The sequence below is a fragment of the Seriola lalandi genome, unplaced genomic scaffold (assembly GCF_002814215.2).
Source record: "Seriola lalandi dorsalis isolate HSWRI2012SDOR001 ecotype SW California unplaced genomic scaffold, Sedor1 jcf7180002054861, whole genome shotgun sequence".
Lineage (NCBI taxonomy): Eukaryota > Metazoa > Chordata > Actinopteri > Carangiformes > Carangidae > Seriola > Seriola lalandi.
Window position 1 is genome coordinate 4,749,700 of NW_019525414.1, and position 17,091 is coordinate 4,766,790.

Here is a 17,091-nt window from a genome sequence, read left to right on the forward strand (position 1 = left end):
ATATATATATATACACACACACACTACCGGTCAAAAGTTTTCCAGTTATTTATTATAAGTTACAAAAAACAAAAGAATTAGAAACAAAGAACAAATGTCTGAAGCCTTGTGCTCCCTAGAATCTACAGCTTGAATGACAAACCAAAACACAAAAGGATTGAACAGAAGACATTAAAATGGCGACAATCTGCTCTAATTGCAGCCCAACCATTAGAGTGTGGTGAGTGTGGTGCTAGAAGAAATGTCATGTGATCATAAAAGGAACTAAGTTTTTGTTGAAACACACACACCAACCCTAAAGACTGGAGACAGGGGGAAACAGCTGGCCTATCTCTGTCTGAAGGTAACATAACTTGTTGTTTTTACATAGACTCAGCAAACAATGCATGTTAACCAGTGAGTTTTAGAGTTGTTGGTAGACACATTTTGTTACCTTTGGACAGAGACAGGCTAATTGTTTCCCCAAGTCTGCTAAGCTAAGCTAACTGCCTGCAGGCTTTAGTATATTTAGGAAATAAACATATTTTCCAAAAGGTTTAATTTTTCCTTTTAATTCTGGACACAATATGATGCAACACGGTGCAGTATCACAGCCCTACAAGTTGTCACAGTTAGTGTAACAATGACATCCTGAACGGCACATGGCACTTAAAACATATACGTAGATATTCTCTGTACATATACACACATACACAAGTTAATACAAATCCAACTTTTCCTTTTGTTTTTCCAGAGATTTGTTCCAATTGGCTTCGATCTCCCCTCTGGTCCTTCCTCTCCACACAGCTCTCCACTGCAGGAGAGATGATTTGCACTACAAGTACAGTATTTGTTTTTACTGTGAAAGTCCAGAGTGGATAAGCTTACTCCCTTGTACTGATGACTGAGAGTTTCTCTAGTGGAACTGATGATGTTTGTCCAACACTGCTGTTGCCAGCCTTAACACAGGTCTAAAGAACGCTACTGGTGTCATTTTTTTCAAACCGTTTGTCTTACAAATGTTTATGATTTTACTTTTTAATAGATGCTTTCTAAAACAAAAAAATAGAGGTTATATGTGTTAAATGAGGCATCTTTTATACTGAAGGCACTCATCTTTGTCCATAATGTAGATGCACAGCTCTTACATATTATGTTTATGACATGAATCCAAACCTAAATGTGGGAAAAGTAAATGTTGTAAAAGGTCAATGAAGACACTAGACTTCATCAGTGTTATAGCTACAGCACGCACGTAGATTAGGAACATTGTTATTAGTTATTTGCAATTTTTTAAAAACCAGAATCTTGTTGTGGATTGAAAACGATTAAAATTCATAATGTACAGTGTTTATAATAAATGTATATATGTTACTGGCAAGATATCTGTGATTTTCCTTTCAGCTCTTGAAACTGTTGACAAGGGGTTCTTCACCAATTTTACACATCGGGCCAGTACTCTTTTTTATTAACGTATTTCAATATACACAGACAGTATTATCATCTTTAATTATGAGATATTCCAAATCCCATGGTACACAGACATACTTAAATCCGAAACAAACATATGGCAATTAAAGTAATATAACCAGATCACAGTGTCTCACTCATACTATGAGCAAAAAACACGTCCCAAGGCCTCTTTCAGTTTTCACCTTCATCATTGATTTTAACAAACAAGTTTTCCATGATCTGAGGATCACTCAGGCAGCTGTGATGACCCCTACCTATATCACTGTAAAATTATTTTGATATATTGGTCAGTTCTGTTTGGTCCTCCAATAGTCACAGTCTTGACGACACAGGTATCATCAAGCCGACCCACTTCCTTATGTGTTCCTGTACTTTTTCCCAAAACAGGTAGACAAGTTTACACTCCCAAATTACATGTAAAAGTGTTTGAGAAATTTTATTGCAGAAACCCTGAGTCAAACACTAGTTTGAAAGATATGGATGTTTACCAGGCAGGCGGGATTAGAAGACATGATATTTATTGGTGGTGTTTTGGGAAAAGATTCAGTGTTGTTGGAGCACGCTCGTGACTGAAGGTCAGGTTGAGTGCTGAAACAGTTACGCAGTCAATCAACAGAAAATCAACTATCAAGGTTTGTGATAATCATGTAAATGTTTAAGTCATTTATGAGGGAAAAACCAAATATTTGCTGGTTCAAACCCCTCAAATATCAGATCAAATTAATCAAATTCTATCTTATCTATCAAAGTATATTGAACCTTTGGACTAAACAAGCAATTTGACTGTTATCGTGAGCTCTCAGAACTTTAGAGTGTAATAAGTGTTTTTATTTTTCACTATGACTTTGTGAAATTAATAGTCAAATGTATATATCTGTATATGTATATATATCTTTACTGCATGACACAAGATATACCATATTGTCTTGCATTTGTCAGATTTTCTCTGGGCCAGATGTAGAGTCCACGCCTTTTTCTGGAAGCGCATTACATACAGTGCTCTACATGTGAAACACACCCTGCTGCTGAATCGGCGATTAAATGTCAAACATAACGACCTGAGACCAAAGAGATGAATTCAGTGAGCTCATGTTGTGTTACAAATTGTTGATTAAATAGCGAAAGGTATTCAATTCACAATGAAATGAAAGAAAGAGAAGCAAGAAGAAGAGAAAATTACTTGATTAATAAATGATCAGTTTTGTTGATTGACTAATCGATCAATCGACTCATCGTTTGAGTTCAGGATTCTTCATTCATCTTTCAGAAACTTTTGAGTTTCTGCTAATTTCATGTGCAGAAGTGACACAATGAACCAAAGAAGTGACCATTTTTCTTTCAAAATCCTTTTCCATTATTTTGCTGCTTTGCTGGAAACAACTAATGTGAAGCAGATTCAAACTGTTTCCTGTCACATTAGAGCCACATGCATTGTGTTTCCCTGCTTGTAACTGTCCACTGCAGGTGGTTACAGAACCTGATGTATATTTAGTAGAGTTGAGTGCGTGGTGGAGGGTGTCAGCGGGAGGGGGCGCGGGGCAGGATTAGGAACAGTAGTCTATAAAGCCTGCGCCTTCACTCGTGCCTCCCCTGAGAAGTAGAGAGTGAAGGAAGAGCAGCCGCCCTCTGGTCTTTCTCCTTTTCCTTTTCCTTTTCCCTTCATCACGCCAACCTGTCCGCCTGGTTCCTCTGGCAACATGTCCCAGAATGTCCATCCAACCGCGGACCCCACAAAGATGGGGCTTGGACGGTCCATTGCCGTGCTGACGTCAGGAGGAGACGCCCAAGGTAAGCAGAGGATGAGGCTGCACAATTTCAATCTCTGCTTTACGTTTGAACTGTTAAAACATAAAATCAGCAAAATGGGGAAAAGCATCTTCCCTGCTGATGTGTCTGAGCACAACAACGACACTGGATCCAACCAGCTGTAGAAACACTGGTCTCTCTACTTATAAAGTATCATGTTAATGCTCTGACTGCGTGACATCCTAAGTAAGCGCATGCAACATTTTTCCAAGATGTAAGAGTAGCAGAGTCGAAGGCCAGCTGCCGGGGGATGACGAGTCTGAATCCTATTTGAAGTCGTGAGCAGTTGCCTAATGTCCTTATAAATGACAGGCAAAGCCCATAAACTCCCACGGTTGGCTAAAATGTGTAGTCGATTAAGATAAGAAACTGTACAAATCAAGCTTCATCTAAGAGTTCTTTGAGATAACAATTCAAACACGTTTTTCTTTCCAGACTAGTTTGACAGTTGATAATTATATTTAATAATTTGACGTTCAGCTTCTATAGACAATTAATCCGTCAGCTCTACTTGAAGCTCAACTCGGCGATGTCTCATATTCATATTGCTGTTCCATCTTTCCCTCCAAACCTGGCTCTGACTCTTTGTGTAGGTTTTATTTGCCCCTTGTCCCCCTCGTGCATTCCCTTATTTCACCTTTGGGGCTAATTTTAGTGGCTGTGACCTTTTTCTGGTATGGAGGAGAGAAACGCCCACCATCCACAGCTGCTGTCTGTTGAAACAAGAGCTGCAAGATCTGCCAGCCTACCACAACACAAACGTACACCGTGGCCTTTCGTGTGCCAGACAGCTAAGGGCGAGATGCTACACAAGACGTACAGTCCCATAACCTCAGCTCCTTTCCCTGAGGGTATTTTTGTCTCATCTGATTCCAATGTATAGGTCACTTAAAGGTCAAGATGGGTGTAAGTCTTGTGACAGGAAGTGTTATGTAGGATCTGACACTGTCATGTGATTAGTGATGATATCAGTTTTAATTTCATATCATTTTAATCGATTATCGTGGCCTTAAGAATTCACGTTAATGATATTATCGCGATATATCTATTGAAAATTTGAAAAAGAAAATGTTATCGGTGGAATTCATCTTTGACTTTTTTAATCGTTTTGTCTCTTTTTTCGGCAAATGAGTCGAACTCAGATACGAGTGTGGGGAGGTGGAGAGAGAGTCTGTGACCATAACTGTGCTAAAGCAAACAAAATGGATTGTGAGAAAGCAACCAGATGTACTTATACACATAATCCACAACATGTGCCGTGATAATATTATCATGTGTGTGTTATTAACATCATCATGTCATTGGTGTGTGTCAGGTATGAACGCCGCTGTGAGAGCCACAGTCAGAGTTGGTCTTTACACCGGAGCCAAAGTCTACTTTGTTCACGAGGTAAGGGCTGCGAACAGGCCGCATTACACAGATGTGTCGTAATATCACAAATAAATTCTTAAACTTCTGAAGGAGTCCGTATATTATCAAAGTTACACCTTTATTTAAACCAGTCCATCAGGCGTAACTGTATCTGTACCACAGTGTATGTTATCGTGTCCTGCAGGGATACCAGGGCCTGGTGGATGGAGGGGATAACATTCGCCCGGCCACGTGGGAGAGTGTGTCCATGATGCTTCAGCTGGTGAGTGAAGTGCAGTAAACAAAGCACAGACCAACACAACGCAACTTATACACATTAGCCACGCTTTTCTTTTTTTTTTTTCCATGTAGACAGACAGTGATAAACTGAAATCTAGATAAATGTTCAAATGTGACAGACCTGTGTCATTAAAGGGTCAGCTCACCCAAATTATAAACAAATAGATTTTTCACTTAACTTCACTGCTGCTTAGCCATGAATATAGTTTTAATTTCTTTACTGTTACAATATAAAAGCATAATTACAAATCTCCCCATCTTTTATTTTATTTTTCAACATTCCCAGTCCCCTCTCCCATCTACTTTTTCATAATTTGGGTAAACTGACCCTTTAGCCTTTCCGGCACTTACCCCACTGGGAGTAAAGAGTTTCCTCCAGGTCTCCATGAGCTCTGATAACATGAGAGACTGTTTTCTGAGTGATGATATTAAATGGCTGACCTGGTCCTGTGACCGAGGGATGATGGCGGTGCAATAACATCGTTGTCATCTCTGTTGTCTAAATTAAGCGGCCTGGCAGTGGAGAAGACATGACATGCTTAGATTCATGAAGTGTGTGAAAGTGAGCAATGGAGTGGGCATGGGCCATCCTAGGATATCATCTTTACAGTGCCTATTCAACATGATGCAACCCCCCGTGATGAGCCTTCAAGGCACCTTAATGTGTGTCATAAAGCTGCCCTGATGCCCATTTCTCCGTAGAGATTTGTATTTAAGGGGTAACAGGCTATTGGAGAACTTCTATTGAAAACATTGTGGGGTTAAATGTTACATTTTTCTTCCTCCACAGCCAGATAATCTTGGTGTATGAGTAACTGTGATAAAAACAGCTTCTTCTCTTCACATGTTAGGGAGGTACAGTTATCGGCAGTGCCCGCTGCAAGGACTTCAGAGAGAGGGAGGGTCGTATGAAGGCTGCCCTCAACCTGGTGAAGCTGGGCATCACCAACCTGTGTGTGATCGGAGGTGACGGTAGTCTGACCGGAGCCAACCAGTTCAGGACTGAGTGGAGCGGACTGCTGGTTGACCTGGTCAAAGCTGGTAAAGAGAAAAAACATAGTGCTGTGTCTGCACAACTGTGTCCGTCAAAATGTCTGCCTGAGTTTCTTTTCTAGTCCGTCACTTAAAGATGGATTGGAGCAACAAAATGTCAGACTTTAATACTGTTTGTTTCCCGTATGCTATCAATAGTGAGTGTGAATTGGTTGCCTGACCTTAACCACATTGCTGTTACTGATATCACAAGAGTGAAGGTCAGGTCAACCTCTAGTTATAATCCTTAGAATAATCCTTCAGATGTTCATTAACTCACACCCCATTTTTGATACTATTACTGTAATTATCAACACTAGCTCTCTATCTAGTAGATTTCATCATTAGTGGAAGAGTTTTCTTATTTCCTTCTTTTTCTTATTACCTACCTGTACATATACCACATTAGTTTGTTTGGCTGCACTGTAAACAGATAATACACTTGCCCTTCTGTTGCATTTCTGACAAAGCAGCTGCTAATGAGTTTTTGCTGCCGCCAGAATCCTATTACTATAATTAGAGAGCGGTGTGTGTGTTTGTGTCTCTCTCCTTGTAACCGTTCTGTCTAGGAAGCAGCTAGGGACACAAAATGTTTGGTTGAGTCGTTCCGTTATTTTTAATTTTTTTTGCACATGTGCTTTGTGATATGCCGTAATGCGGTAAAGAGGCTTGCGGTGCCTTAGTGTGGATCTACTTTACACAGTCAACAAAACGTGAAGACGCCAAATACAAGACATATAGTGCAGTAGAGAATCTCCAGAGAAGTCAGGTAAGTATTCGTAAGTACAGAAAATGGGCGAGTTGTAATCAAACCCCTGGAAAGCTGAAATCTTAAGGATTATGAAGAAGTCAGATTTATTTATACAGCCTAATATCACACTTTAAGAATTTGCCCCAAGGGGCTTTACAATCTGTACAGGCACCCTCTGTCCTTAGACCCTCGAATTTGATAATGAAAAACTCCCCAAAAGAAACTTCAAGATGAGGTGAATAAAACATACCTCGTTACCAAACAAGGGATTTGATTAATTGCTCCACTAAGCAGATGACAGCTCTGAAGTGGATCCTGAATTATAACCTGCCTTGTACAGGCTCTGTTTCAAAATGTATATAATAAATACCATGAAATGAATTTGTATTTAACCAAATTACTGCGGTCAGTGGGGGGCCACAGCTCATTTCTGCCATGAATAATGCCTCTGAGAACAGAAAAGAAGAGGAAAAGAGAAAAAAAACTTCTATGTGAAGAAGAAATGTTTTAAGGACAGAACAACTATAAAACTAATTGTAGGTATTATACATTTAATTTATTTTCATTAACCAATAAAACATCTATTTTCAAATCGTCTGTAGGAAGGATTACAGATGCAGAAGCCAAGAAATCTTCCCACCTGAACATTGTCGGCATGGTCGGCTCCATCGACAATGACTTCTGTGGCACTGACATGACCATCGGCACTGACTCCGCCCTGCACCGCATCATCGAGGTGGTGGATGCCATCACCACAACAGCACAGAGGTCAGACATCACTGTGCACCCCCCTACACACACACACACACACACACACACACACACTCAACCCACCCCCACCATGTGCTTAGTGATGGAGAAATTACATATTAGTTCAGGTGGGATCGTAGCAACAGAAAAGAACAGAAGACAGGTAGAAAAACATTAGAGTGTGAAACAATGCGTCACATTTCTTATGCAAACTAACACTATGCAGCATCAGGCCAGATACAGTCTCACTGAAGCAGTTTGCTTCATGGATTTAGAAAGGTATAGTCTGTATGAGAGTGTACACCCAGAATACACAGATGTTTAAATGTGTATCATGAAATGGATATTTTTGCAGGGCAAACTTATTACCCTACTTTCTTACCTGTAAAATATGTTCATCCACAGCCACCAGAGGACGTTCATCCTGGAAGTGATGGGCAGACACTGTGGGTCAGTACCTGGTGTGTTTGGTATATTTGTGTGTGTGTTGTGTACCGAGGGGGACAAATCTGTGTGTGTATGTAATTAACATACAATGTGATTGCCTATTGTACTATTATCCATGCTACGATATGTATTTGATCATAAAATGCCAAACAAAATCAGATCACTAGTGATTATTTCAGCATGTATCAAATAAAAGTAATTGTTATTTGCATTGTTCACTTGCCGTGACAGTACAGGCAAAAAAAGTCAGAGAAACTTTTTTAAAAACATTTTTAAAAAGTTCCTTTTAATGAATAATATCATACTAATTCACTGATTTACATAATGTCTCCATGCATTTTTTTTATTTCAGAAAATTCCATTTACATTTGCATTTACTTATTTGTCAGAAATCTTTATCCAAAGTGACGTATAAGTGAGGAACAATACTAAAGCTTCAGTGCTGCAGAAGACTTTGGCGTTAGCACTATCTATTCAATAAGTGCAAGGAGGTCACGTAAAGAAGTGCACTGAAAGTGGATAGTAAGCGCTAGTTAAGCTAGTTAGACAAGAGATGAGTCTTGATGGAGATGCCCCTGCTATGACAGCATTTGGTAGATTGTTCCACCACTGGGGAGCCACAAAGGAGAACAGTCTGGACTGTAAGGGTTTCACTGTGCATGAAGGGAGGCCTGCTAGGATGGCATTGCAGCAGTTGAGGTGAGAGATAACCATGGCTTGGATCAGGAGTTGAGAGTCGTATGAGTCAGGTAAGGCCTGACTTATGTTGTATAGAGCAAAGCAACATGACCAGGAGACAGATGCAACATGGTAAGAGAAGGATAGCTGATCATCAAACATGGCACCCAGGTTTCTCGTGACCTTGGTTGGGGTAAGAGATGAAGAGATGAAGAGGTGATTTTGTCTTGGATGACATATCCACCATGACGCACTGAAGGAGCACCCCTTAACATAGGATTTAAATCAAGAAAGCACATTGCCCGAGATGCCGATATGAATACAGATAGCAGTGGATCACCGTATCAAAGGCTGCTGATAGGTCCAGCAAGAACTGAGGACTGAGCTGCAGCTCTAGCCGCCCTTAGGGCTTCTGTCACAGACACTAGAGCTGTTTCAGTTTCAGTGGAGTGGCCGTTCTTAAAGTCTGACTGATTTGGATGAAGGAGGTTTTTCCATGAGACGAAATTCTGCTTGAAAACTGCCCTTTCTATACACTTAGATACAAATGGAAGTAGTGAGCCCGGGCGAAAGTTCTCCACTTGAGCAGGGTCAAGTGAGGAGCAGAGCAGTTACCCAAGCCTGTTTGAATGTGGTGCCTGGGGAGTTATCCGAGCCTGTTTGAATGCAGTGAAGCATTTATCACATGCGTTATTACTGGCACAATGGTGGGAGATATGGCTTGGAGGATGTTTGTGGGAATGGGGTCTAGTGCACATGTAGTAGGGCAGCTACCTGTCAGAGAACATGTCCTCAACCTGGGGAGGCTGGGAAGGACGTGGTAGGACCACTACATGTTACACTTTGTTCTGAGCCTTTTACTGAGCCAGAGGGTTGAGTGAGGGAGGTGGTGAATTACTGAGAAGGACATGAGAGCGATGTGGGAAACTGGTTGTCTCTGACAGGTTCAGAGAATTTACAACTTTCAGTAAAGAAGGAAGCAAAGATATTGGCTGAGAGATTTGCATGTGGTGGCGGAGGACTAAAGTTTTGAAGGTGGAAAAATTGTTTCAGAATGTCTGTCGTCCTGCTGATGTTATCAAGGTAAAAAGTTGTTTTGGCAGCACTGATGCTGCAGGAGAGGGAGGATAGGAGTGACTGATAACCCTTGAGGTCAGCGGGGTCGCTGATTTTATGCCATTTTCTCTCAGCAGACCAGTACGCGGCTTTTGGATGGTGTCAGTCTGCTATGGGTGAGGCAGGTTTAGTGGATAGAGGATACAGGTTATCCAGAGATGCTGTGGCATCATGAGGAAAATGTGCTAATTGGGGGCAGAGCGTAGGTGACCATGGAGGAAAAGCGGGTGGGAGACAAGTTGCTGAGGTTGTGGCAGAATGAAACAGCGGTGGCGGGATGGACAGCAGCTCCGGGATGTAAACAGTGAAACAAAAGACAGGAAGTGTGGGCGAATGTGTAGTTAGTAGAGAGCACATTCGGGGTAGCAGTGGTTTCAGGATTGATCCAGATCTCAGTGAGTGCCAGAAGCTCCAGGGATACCTGGTTATTATGGGCGGAAATTAAATCAGCTTTGTTAACTGCAGGTGGGCAAGTCCATGGTCCAACAGAGAAGTTTGTCAGAAAGGTTTAAACTGTACCTTTTTCCAGACGTAAACCTGAATCATCTACAGATACAGCTGGTACATGGGTTTTATCTTGGCTGCAGGTACCTGGCCCTGGTGACGGCTCTGGCCTGTGGCGCCGACTGGGTGTTCATTCCTGAGATGCCACCAGATGAGGGCTGGGAGGACCACTTGTGCAGGAGGCTGACAGACGTATGTGTGTCTTTATCTGCAGATGGAGAAGCCTGCCAACAACATCTCTGTACACATGTCAGTCAGAATGCACAACCGCATTTTTTTATTTCCTTTGATTATTCTTTCAGCAAAGGGCCCGAGGTTCTCGTCTGAATGTGATCATTGTAGCTGAGGGTGCGATGTCCAGAGAAGGCAAACCGATTACATCTGAACAGATTAAAAAGGCAAGCACTTCCTCATGATATCAGTGAGAGACAACACTACAAGTACCACAGACAATATCACATACTGACAGATTGCTTTGCTGTTCCTTAGCTGGTGACTGACAGGCTCGGCTTCGACACTCGCACCACTACTCTAGGACACGTACAGAGAGGCGGCACACCCTCCGCCTTCGACAGAGTCCTGGTGAGCGATAGATGCTGTAAAGAACAGCCTACATTTCTGACTCTGCGTCTCCTCACACACGCCTAATGATCTGACTGTGTGTGTGTGTGTGTGTGTGTGTGTGTGTGTGTGTGTGTGTGTGTGTGTGTGTGTGTGTCGTCCAGGGCAGCAGGATGGGAGTGGAGGCCGTGATGGCGCTGCTGGAGGCCACTCCAGACACTCCTGCCTGTGTGGTCAGCTTGTCCGGGAACCAGGCGGTCAGACTGCCGCTCATGGAGTGTGTGCAAGTGGTGCGTCCAAATATTTTTCAACCTGGTGTGAAGATTTCACTTTCTGTACTTTCTTCGTGTTTTGCTCTTCTTTGTTCCTGACATTACAGGAAGGGATTTCTCCATCTTTCTCCATCTTTCTCCCTCTCACACTCTCTGTCTCTCTCTTTCCTTGACAGACCAAAGACGTGACTGCAGCCATGGCTGAGGGCAGATTCGAGGATGCTATCAAGCTCAGAGGAAAGTACGTATTTTCCTCTTAAGATTAGTATGATAGGAATGAACAATTCAACTGATCCAGCAAACATTGTGTTTGAGTGTAACATGATGCACCAAGGATCCACGACAGTGTCAATCAAATTATTATTATTATTATGATTAGACTTTTATCATGTTTTTTGTATTAAATTAATAAATTGCAGTGTGCAACCTAAAAGTTGAAGTCCCCCCTACAACTAAAATTGTGTTCTGCACATTTTTACTTCACTCAAATGTTTGGCCTTCATTGTTCAGAATGATGTTTGACACTAAAAGGCTGTTAACACATTCATCTGCTGGAGGGGGGAATTTTTAAAGGTTAGAAAAGATTAGAAACTTCTTCTGTTAAAGCTGTATTTAACTCATGTGGAAGCTAATTATGGTTCAGTGTACAACTAACAGAAAGGTGATGTGGTAACTTGAAATCTCTGGTGCACATATACTAACAATGGACACTTTGGTGAAGTAGGAGACATCATTTGTCCAGTTGTTCAAGTTTTGAAATTGATAATATTTGCGTATTTAAGATTCTGGAGAGGGAGTAGATGCAGGTTTATTTAAGTTTTAAAGAGGTAACTGAACTATTTTTCAATCAAATAGATATCAAAGCATTCAAAGAATTAAAAAAAAAAAATCTTCAAACATGTCTGGAGGGGATCATGATATCACCATTGAGATTTTTAAAAAGAAAAAGATTGATTTTAATTTAGCGCAGAGCAACCAGCACGCTGTATTTATGATTTGCAGGAGTTTCGAGAACAACTGGAACACATACAAACTTCTGGCTCACATCAACCCCCCAGATGTTAAGGTGAGGACAATCCATTTTGTAACAAACCAATGAGTTATTAGATTAGATTAGATTCAACTTTATTGTCATTGCACAGAGTACACGTACTAAGACAACGAAATATATATATATTTACACCAACACCTTCTTGTCCAACAATCTCTTTCTCTTGCTGCCAGAGTAACATCAATGTGGCCGTCATGAACATCGGCGCCCCCTGTGCTGGTATGAACGCTGCAGTCCGTGCAGCAGTCAGGATGGGCCTCATCCAGGGTCACAACATGTTGGCTGTCCATGACGGCTTTGACGGTCTGGCTCATGGACAGGTGGCTGCACATTTCCCCCTTTTGTTAAGATTTGATGAAATTTGGAGAATGAATTGTAAAAAATATATGTTTTGTCATCCTGAGCCAAGGAATCCAAGAACAATGTATAATGTGTAAATGTTTAGACTAGACTGAATTAGCCTTTAGCTTGCTATGTATCAAACTGAAACTGATGAATGGGGCCAAAAACATGATAAAAACACAACTGATAACTGTAATATTACTATGACAAGTTATTGTAACAGGCACAATATTTCAGGTATTAGTACTAATGGTGAATGGTGTATGTTTTTAATGGTTTCTTCCACTGCAGGTTGAGCCCATCACCTGGACTGCAGTTAGTGGTTGGACTGGAAAGGGAGGCTCAATGTTGGGCACCAAGAGGTATCAAACATCAGCTAAAAATCCTTATTGTTTTGCTTTATTGAAAAGAAAAACCTGTCATTAGACTACAAGCTCTTCACGGCGTTATTTGTCTCTGTTTAATAAAGAACTCTGCCGGCTAAAATACTGGAGGAAATCAGCCAGAACATCGCCAAGTTCAACATCCACGCTTTGGTGATCATCGGTGGATTTGAGGTAAAAACAGGACAGCCATTCTTCTCCTATGAAACCAGAAGTCATGTGTAAATGTTTCTCTCAGCCTCAGTGATGAATTCACAAGTGATATGACACAAACAAATGAATCTTCACCTTGTGCCCCGTTGCAGGCCTACGTGGGAGGCCTGGAGCTGGTTCAGGCCAGGGAGAAATATGAGGAGATGTGCATTCCCATGGTGGTTATCCCTGCCACCGTCTCCAACAACGTCCCTGGCTCCGACTTCAGCATCGGCGCTGACACGGCCCTCAACACCATCACCGCGGTCAGTGCTGTAACACACACACACACACACACACGTACATGTATATAACAATCAGGAGCTAAACCTGTCTAGTATATTCCTCTGCAGACCTGTGACAGGATCAAGCAGTCTGCAGCAGGAACTAAACGCCGCGTGTTCATCGTTGAGACTATGGGTGGTTACTGCGGCTACCTGGCCACCATGGCTGGTCTGGCTGCCGGGGCTGACGCTGCCTACATCTTTGAGGACAAATTCAACATTAAAGACCTGGAGGTGAGCCAATCCTGCGAGAACGGGACCCGTTTGTCCACTTTTTCAAATTTTAAGTCATAATTTTAATGACAATGTTAAAGTCGTAGTGACGGGTGCATAGGATCAAAAACTCTTGACTGGAGGAGAAAACCACTGATGGACAGTGGGCGGCTGGATTCTTTGGTTTTCCTCTCCAGTCACCAGGTTTCAGCTTTTAACGTTTCTGTGGCTTGGGGAGTGACGTGTTGCGGGTGTTTGAATTGTGGATTTGGTCTACAGGTGAATGTAGAGCATCTTCTGGCGAAGATGAAGACAACAGTGAAGAGAGGTTTGATCCTCAGGTGGGTTTTGTTCACGTGTGACCCAGAAGGGCAGCTGATGTGAATTGAGCTACACTGTCATTACATATGTGGTCAAAGCTGAGTTAAGACCAGAACAAAAAAACATCATAGGAACTAAAACACAGAGGTACAAAAAACAAACTGCACCAACTGTACTCTGGCTGGTTAACGCTAGCTGGTGAGATTTTACCTGTTTCCTGGAATAGTTTGTTTTTATATTATATTTTGATGGTTCAAGATCAATGAGTTTTTTTTTTTTTTTAAACCACATAAATAACACAATAGCTAAATCTTAAATCATAATGAAGGTAGAAAGGAGCATCTTTATATAGACGCTCAAAGTGTACTTACTAAACAATTAGTTCAAATGTATGAGAGCTAAGAAAAAACAAGAACATATTTTATGTGTGGATACTGTGTTTCCTTTTCCAAATGGAGCAAATTAATATATTAATTATTAATTTTGTGAGGCTTTTTTAACAGTAATTAATAATAAAAAACACATAAAAGTGAGGTTTTACCATTTATATATTTTATTTCTATATCAACTTCACTGTTTCTGTAGTTACTGCTCCTTTGTAAAAATAAATAATTTTTAAATACCCATCATCTGGGTAAATACTTAGTGATACGGAGTGGACAGTATTAAAACCAGTTAACACACACATGTTGCCGGTAACATTTAATCATTTATTTATTAAGCAGAGACTAATTAACAAGTAGGAATGGCAAACGTTTACTTCGTAACCCATAAATAATGAATTCAGAATTTGCCCTTTTCACCATGTAAAAACAGATAACCTCTCGCGGGGGATTTTAACACATTCTGTATCTACAGGACACAACTACTTGATTATCTACTATCGCTACGTTATTTTCACTGACAAGCACAGCTGTAAATTATAAAATGAACGATGGCTGAATTCCATCAAGCTGCCTCAGAGTCTTAGGTCACTGTCTTACCGGGATACTTGAACAGAACAGAGCCATTGATTAATGTTATTAGTAACACCTGTTCTTTAACTGCTGTGATGAGTCAAAATGTCTGCTGTGAAAAACTTCATATCCGTCCTGATAACGGTAGAATAATCTGTCACTGTTCGTTCTGCAATAGGAACGAGAACTCTAATTCCAACTACACCACCGACTTCATCTTCAACCTGTACTCAGAGGAGGGCAAAGGTATCTTCGACTGCCGTAAGAATGTTCTGGGGCACATGCAGCAGGTCTGTGTAGAAACACCTCCAAATAAAAAGTGACTGATTTTCTCCTTTTTCTGCTTTCTACATTAAAACGTGATTGCTGACAAATGTGTCTTTCGTCTACAGGGCGGCACTCCAACGCCCTTCGACAGAAACTTTGGCACAAAAATGGGAGCCAAGTCTGTCCTGTGGCTGACTGAGAAACTCAAGGAGTGCTATAGGCATGGTATGTTGATAAAATCAAATTCTCCTGCTGCACATTGGGATGTTATATAATAATACCAACAGGCAGTGCTGGAATGTATCTGCGTTTATCAACTGTACCTAAATTTTGCGCTCACTTTCCTTCATATGCTACTAATGCTAAACTTAAAGGAACTATATGTAAGTTTTTGCTATTGCTACATAACCAACGTTAGCATCCAGAGCTGTTTACTTACCAGTCTACAAGAAATGTTGTGAGTTCAACATCAAACTTCATTCCTTTACTCGCCAAGAGCAGTGCCTCCAACAGTGGACAGCAACGCCAACGTTAACTCTTGTTTTGCTTCTATTTCTATCACTTCTTTTCTTCTACTGAAGCTAGCATGCTAACCAGCTAGCCCTGAGCTGGCCAGAACGTCTCGTCACTTTCCGATAGAGAGTAAATGCAGTGTCCGGTCTACCTTGAAGAAGTAGTGCTGCTGAGAGGCAGTATTATGTCCTGTATTATAACCAGAACTATGGCTAATGAAATATGATGATGTATCAAACTACCAGACAGTAGTTAAAATTTACTAAACCTAGAAAAGTAAAAAACAAAAAACAAAAAGTAAATCCTACTTACATATTAATGCACATCAAGTTTATGGGGACTGACTCACTGTTGGAGCCAGACTAAAGCGGCCATTCGAAGAACTGCAGTTTTGGTACTTCTGTGTTGGCTTCACTTTTCAGACCTCGGAGGTTGCTGCTTGGTGTTAACCGAGCTGTTTCACTTCCTTTGTCCTTCAGGCCGTATCTTCGCTAACACACCAGACTCTGCCTGTGTGCTGGGCATGAGGAAGAGGGCGCTCACCTTCCAGCCACTTGCTGAACTGAAGGGAGACACAGATTTTGAGTAAGATACATGTTTTCCATAGGACATACTGCACTACAAGTAACAAGTGTGATGGTGAACAGTGACTTTGACTGATCCCTTTGTCTGCTGCAGGCACCGCATCCCAAAGACCGAGTGGTGGCTGAAGATTAGGCCCATCATGAAGATCCTGGCTAAGTACAACATCAAATTAGACACATCCGAACACACTGATATGGAGCATGTGATCAAGAAGAGGAGTCCTCTTGGGAAGTAGAGTCAGTCTGCTCTCACAGAGCACAGGGATAGAGCAAGGCAAATTGTCTGTTCAATTACAATTTTTCTTTCTTGCCCAACTACCTGTCCACATGCCTTGGTAAAAGAGCTGCTGTCTTACTCTCTTATCCTGAATGTGTGCTTCTTCGTTGAATTTAGTGTTTTGTGGCATTTCCAACTCTCAAAAACCTTTTCGTGAATTAACTTTGTAGAAGATGCAAGGTCTTAAGAAGCAGATTAAAGATACATTTCAAAAAATATGTCCCGTGTTGTTGATTTATGTTAAATGAAGAATGTGAATGTGATTGATGAAATGAATGTATATCACTAGGCGGATCTAATTCTCAGTATTCTGGATTTTTTTTTAATTATTTTTGCTCAGTTTCACTTAAACCAAGCTCATGGTGTGTTTAGTTGAGAGCTTGTAAAGCCTGTCACCAAATTACATATAAAACATACAGTATTGTCTGTGTTGATTCTCAGTCATCCAGGCCACAGGAAGTCCAGCTATATCTAGAAGTATCAAAGGTGACTGGACTTACTGTGAGTCAGCAGATGAAACACATCACAATATCTGTGATTATTAATTAATTTTTCAGTCATTGACTCATAATTTTCTTCATTTATAAACATGTTTTCTTTATTTTGGAGGGAACATTAACTGTGGAGCGTTTCTATCTATCTAAATTGAAGTGTTTTCAGTGGCTTATCAGATGTTCTTAATTGCATCT

General features: G+C 41.1%; 2 protein-coding genes across 3 annotated transcripts in view; both read left to right on the forward strand.

Moving 5' to 3' along the window:
• Positions 1 to 1,353, forward strand: part of troap (trophinin associated protein) — a 9,633-nt gene extending 8,280 nt beyond the window's left edge. For both annotated transcript variants that reach the window (XM_087179661.1, XM_023427596.2), the window contains exon 14: positions 734 to 1,353. In XM_087179661.1, coding sequence (XP_087035787.1) covers positions 734 to 808 — 75 coding nt within the window. In that variant the 3' untranslated portion in view covers positions 809 to 1,353. The remainder of the gene's footprint in view (positions 1 to 733) is intronic.
• A 1,684-nt stretch (positions 1,354 to 3,037) lies between these two features.
• On the forward strand, positions 3,038 to 16,620 carry pfkma (phosphofructokinase, muscle a). The gene is made up of 22 exons (XM_023427541.2): positions 3,038 to 3,240; positions 4,574 to 4,647; positions 4,814 to 4,891; positions 5,760 to 5,949; positions 7,294 to 7,459; positions 7,847 to 7,891; positions 10,270 to 10,378; positions 10,489 to 10,584; positions 10,676 to 10,768; positions 10,912 to 11,037; positions 11,196 to 11,260; positions 12,022 to 12,085; positions 12,244 to 12,390; positions 12,704 to 12,774; positions 12,882 to 12,969; positions 13,101 to 13,253; positions 13,341 to 13,505; positions 13,764 to 13,825; positions 14,940 to 15,051; positions 15,154 to 15,253; positions 16,021 to 16,126; positions 16,220 to 16,620. Exons 1-22 carry the CDS (start codon positions 3,150 to 3,152, stop codon positions 16,359 to 16,361), a joined length of 2,343 nt encoding a protein of 780 aa, XP_023283309.1. The 5' UTR covers positions 3,038 to 3,149; the 3' UTR covers positions 16,362 to 16,620.
• Positions 16,621 to 17,091: the final 471 nt, after the last annotated feature.